Source organism: Eurytemora carolleeae, unplaced genomic scaffold (assembly GCF_000591075.1).
Source record: "Eurytemora carolleeae unplaced genomic scaffold, Eaff_2.0 scaffold221, whole genome shotgun sequence".
Lineage (NCBI taxonomy): Eukaryota > Metazoa > Arthropoda > Copepoda > Calanoida > Temoridae > Eurytemora > Eurytemora carolleeae.
In genome coordinates this window covers 320,863-325,862 of record NW_019396278.1, presented here as the reverse complement: position 1 = coordinate 325,862, position 5,000 = coordinate 320,863, and the positions used below count along the sequence as shown (strand labels likewise).

The window sequence follows — 5,000 nt, the reverse complement described above, 5'->3', positions numbered from 1 at the left end:
CTGAAAACAATTATAATTAAAGTTTTTGAAAAGCTAGTTTTCAAACTTTGGTTGGTAGACTTTGACGTTTAGTTTGGTTTTGGCAGATGTTGATAGATTGTACGTGCAGGTTTACTCAAACTATCTCTGAATTGGAGGACATTTGGAGGCCGTACTGCGGTTGGTTGGGGNAGGGAGGTACAATACATAGATACTTAACAGTCAGGGAGGTACAATACATAGATACTTAACAGTTAGGGAGGTACAATACATAGATACTTATCAGTCAGGAGGTACAATACATAGATACTTAACAGTCAGGAAGGTACAATACGTGGATACTCAACAGTCAGGGAGGTACAATAAATAGATACTTATCAGTCAGGAAGGTAAAAAATAAAATTTACTATGTTTTTCCTGCATAATGTTTTTTTAATATTTGATATTTCATATCCGTCTCCTGGTGATCATTTCCTGAAAAAATTATATTTGATACTATAATATTCTATATTATTAGTTTTACTTATTTTATTTATATTTTATGTTCATTTCTACATCTTCTCTTTCTCTCTATCTAACTGGGGAAACGGTTCATGAAGTATAGTACAGTATACGTACAGACTTACAGGCAGCTACAGCAAGTAGTAAAGTATACGTACAGACTTACAGACAGCTAGAGCAAGTAGTAAAGTATACGTACAGACTTACAGGCAGCTAGANAGTTTCTTTAGATAGTAGTTTCTTTAGATAGTAGTTTCTTTAAATAGCAGTTTCTTTAGATAGTAGTTTCTTTAGATAGTAGTTTCTTTAAATAGCAGTTTCTTTAGATAGTAGTTTCTTTAGATAGTAGTTTCTTTAAATAGCAGTTTCTTTAGATAGTAGTTTCTTTAGATAGTAGTTTCTTTAAATAGCAGTTTCTTTAGATAGTAGTTTCTTTAGATAGTAGTTTCTTTAAATAGCAGTTTCTTTAGATAGTAGTTTCTTTAGATAGTAGTTTCTTTAAATAGCAGTTTCTTTAGATAGTAGTTTCTTTAGATAGTAGTTTCTTTAAATAGCAGTTTCTTTAGATAGTAGTTTCTTTAGATAGTAGTTTCTTTAAATAGCAGTTTCTTTAGATAGTAGTTTCTTTAGATAGTAGTTTCTTTAAATAGCAGTTTCTTTAGATAGTAGTTTCTTTAGATAGTAGTTTCTTTAAATAGCAGTTTCTTTAGATAGTAGTTTCTTTAGATAGTAGTTTCTTTAAATAGCAGTTTCTTTAGATAGTAGTTTCTTTAGATAGTAGTTTCTTTAAATAGCAGTTTCTTTAGATAGTAGTTTCTTTAGATAGTAGTTTCTTTAAATAGCAGTTTCTTTAGATAGTAGTTTCTTTAGATAGTAGTTTCTTTAAATAGCAGTTTCTTTAGATAGTAGTTTCTTTAGATAGTAGTTTCTTTAAATAGCAGTTTCTTTAGATAGTAGTTTCTTTAGATAGTAGTTTCTTTAAATAGCAGTTTCTTTAGATAGTAGTTTCTTTAGATAGTAGTTTCTTTAAATAGCAGTTTCTTTAGATAGTAGTTTCTTTAGATAGTAGTTTCTTTAGATAGTAGTTTCTTTAGGTAGTAGTTTCTTGTTATATTTCTAGCTGCAAGTAAGAATATCATGTAACACTAAATAGGATTATAATGAAATGTGATATCTATCTAACTATCTATCTGTCAATATATCTGTATTTCAATCAATTCTTCCTTCAATCTATCTGCCTATCAATCCATCTGTCTATTAAATTTATATGTCTATCAATCTGTCTGTCTATTAATCTATATGTCTATTAATCTGATCTTTCTATTTATCTAAATCTATCCATTAGTCCTTTTCCTTTCAGTGAAAGCATACAAAAATTGATATTGTTAGCAATATAAATGTCATTTTGGGTGCTTTGGATGCGTTGGATTCAAATGATTGACAATTTATATATCTATATCGACATATCTATCTATCTATCTATCTATCTATCACTGCCTGTTTATACCATCTAGTTCTACTACGCCCTTCATACCTGACTATCTATCTATCTATTGATCTATTCTATCTGTCTATCTATCTCCAGCTACCTGTAAAGCAAGGTAGTACTGGCCTATACCCTGTATACCTGTGTCAACCACACTGAACCAAACCGTCGCAAAAACAAAACAGTTTTGGATATTTTAAAAATTCGATTCTTTAGATTGTGTACATAAACATTACATGCTGTGACCCTAAAGAATTGTCTTACGTGACACATTACATATACAACACATTTACGTTTATACATTTACATATTTATATGAAATATAATATATTTTTGAACTTTTAAACCAAATATATCACATTTACCTTTCAATGTAAATTTTTTAGATAAATATAGAGTATAATATCGGAGAAATGATCTTTTATATAAAAAACAAAACACAAAATATTATTATTTGACATAGTAACATAGTTCTCATTTACTTTAATGATTTTAATGAAAAAAAATGAGGAAAAAAAGTTGAAAAGTTGATTTCATTTTAAATTATTTAAACTATTTCATTATTTATATTTTGAGGTGTAGTTGATTTTTAAAAAACTAATCTTTAAAACTAATCTTTAATATCTGTACTATCTCAGTATTAGAAATGCATTTTTAATCGTTATATTATGCCTTTGAGAGTTATCTTAAGAACCGAATATTTAAAGAATTTTAAACTTTTCTTTAAATAATTTTTGGTGTTTTTATTTCTCTTTCTTCCTTAACCCTATCAGCTGTTTGTTCTGGTCTAGTAATGGTTTGAGGGAGGGGGGATTTTATTTTTCCCTTTTGTAAAATGCCGTTAGAGTTGATATTGTGTTCACTAAAGGCTCACGGTGGAGGAGAGGAGGGTGGGGAAAAATTTAAATGAAATTTTAAACCCATGGAATTTTTAAATGGCATATTCTTCATATGTAAATGAAACCCTGACATGTCCGGGGGTGGGAGATGGAAAATGTGATAAAAGCGTTTGCATACATTAAAAAAAATATAAGTACTAGAAGTTGACCCCTTTCTCTAGTTGCACCCCAAGTTCTTCAGTCACCTCATTTTTTTGGGATAGGAGAGATGAAGGACGTCGGAAAAAATGAAGAAAAAAAATGTATTTATAAGTTTTCGTCATTTTTTCACACTTTTCACAGTTAAAATAACGATACCCTTTCCCTGTTTCTAATGTTACGAGACTGGCTGAATCTTCAATCTGTAATCTTTGTATGATTATTATGTCTAAACTACTCACCTTATCTTTATGTTTACCTTCATGAAAAAGCATCAAGTTTATAGTTTACAGTTTACATAGTCAAAAATGCTTTCAAAATTGGAACGCTGTGCGTAAATTTTTTTTTTTTTCAAGAAAAGCTTTTTAGTTTTTTGGAGGGAGAGAAGAATAATGCCAATAATAATATTTATAAGAATTTTTCTTTCGAAATACAATTTTTACCTATCCTGATCCATCACAAAAAAGGAGTTGTGCTTAAAAAATGCGCGATTTCAAGCTTAATAAATTTTTTTTTAAATATTGTGGAGAATTGAAAAATATTTATTTATTTAGAAATATTCTAGTTTTTTCTTCAGATTTCAAGATGGGGGGGAGTACTTACTCCCAGGATACGATAGCAACAGAGAAACAGGCAGCTCAGAGGTAATTAGGGGATCAAACATTCAACTAATTTATCAATTAAATGATCAAATAATTGGCCAATTAATTAATCAATTCATCAATTAAATAATCAGTCAACAAAAGGAGTCAGATATCAATCATTCGCGGATTTCAAAAAATAAATTAATTATGCAACAAATTAATCAATTATTTGTGCAATTCTATAATCAATTAATTATGCAACTAAATAATCAATCAATTATGCAACAAAATAATTAATTAATTACACAATTCTATAATCAATTAATTATGCAACAGAATAACCAATTAATTACGCAATTCTATAATCATTCAATTTCTTAACTCAACTGAAAAACCATTAAATTGGTGTAAGGCCAAAGCCTAGAAACTTTAGGAGTTACACTTGACCAATAATATTTCTATCTGAAGTCTCTTGTTCTCGAGAAATCGATATAAAACGGTGTCCGAGTTATTTTTTACGAAACTTCTAAATTATACGTGGCATGGTATTTGAATCAAAGTTTGAATAGATCATATTCAGCAAATATGGAACTAATCTAAAACTACGTTCACCCAGAGGTGTATAGAAATTTTAGATACGCTCCTAGTTTGAAGTTTTCATTTTTAGGTTTCTTTATACTTTATACTTTTGATGACGATTTTTTGGCCGCCAGGTGTCTCTGCTCTCGATATTTCTTGGATGGGAAGTTGACAATTGTTTAAATTCCCTGATTTTTTATTTTCAGGACTTCCCCAATCTTGTTCAATGCATGTGTGGCGGGATTCACAGGTAATTGATTATCATTATTTATTATCATTATTATTATCATTATTATTATTATTATTATTATTATTATTAATATTAATATTGATTATAACTATAACTAAGGTTTTATTATAATGATCATCATATTAATATCAACTTTACTTTTCCATGATTTTATTATAAATAGGAGGTGTATTACTCCTAATGTCCTTCTGTTCCCCGTATTGGCTTCAATCTTGGAGTGATACCGCCTCTCCTTTCACCAATATGGGACTATGGGAGGTCTGCTTCTACAGATTCAGGTATCTATCTATAGCGCCCCTTTTCCCCTGTTTCCCAGCCAGGTACCTAACCCCCCTTTTTTCAGGTATCAACCTCCCCCCTTTCTGTTTTTCCCAAATTAATTTATTCAGAGGTTAAAAGCTCTCAACAAAATTGTATGAGAATTTTGCCAATTACATACATGTCTATGGCAACAGTAAAGTATAAGTAAATTCTGAGGCCTAAGCAAAGGCCAAGGAGTTGCGACACTTTAAAGACGACCCAGTCTGAGCAGTCTCTGGATCTAATTAAGGTATCTAAATCTACCCCCCATCTTTTTAAATATA

The 5,000-nt window shown here is 29.8% G+C and overlaps 1 protein-coding gene across 1 annotated transcript in view; it reads left to right on the top strand.

The window, feature by feature from the left end:
• The first annotated feature begins 3,547 nt into the window (after positions 1–3,547).
• The window catches only part of LOC111700009 (uncharacterized), a 6,162-nt gene continuing 4,709 nt past the window's right edge, over positions 3,548–5,000 (top strand). Inside the window, exons 1-3 of the mRNA XM_023470815.1 lie at positions 3,548–3,647; positions 4,373–4,416; positions 4,580–4,807. Of these exons, the coding sequence (XP_023326583.1) occupies positions 3,589–3,647; positions 4,373–4,416; positions 4,580–4,807 (331 nt within the window). The 5' untranslated portion in view covers positions 3,548–3,588. The remainder of the gene's footprint in view (positions 3,648–4,372; positions 4,417–4,579; positions 4,808–5,000) is intronic.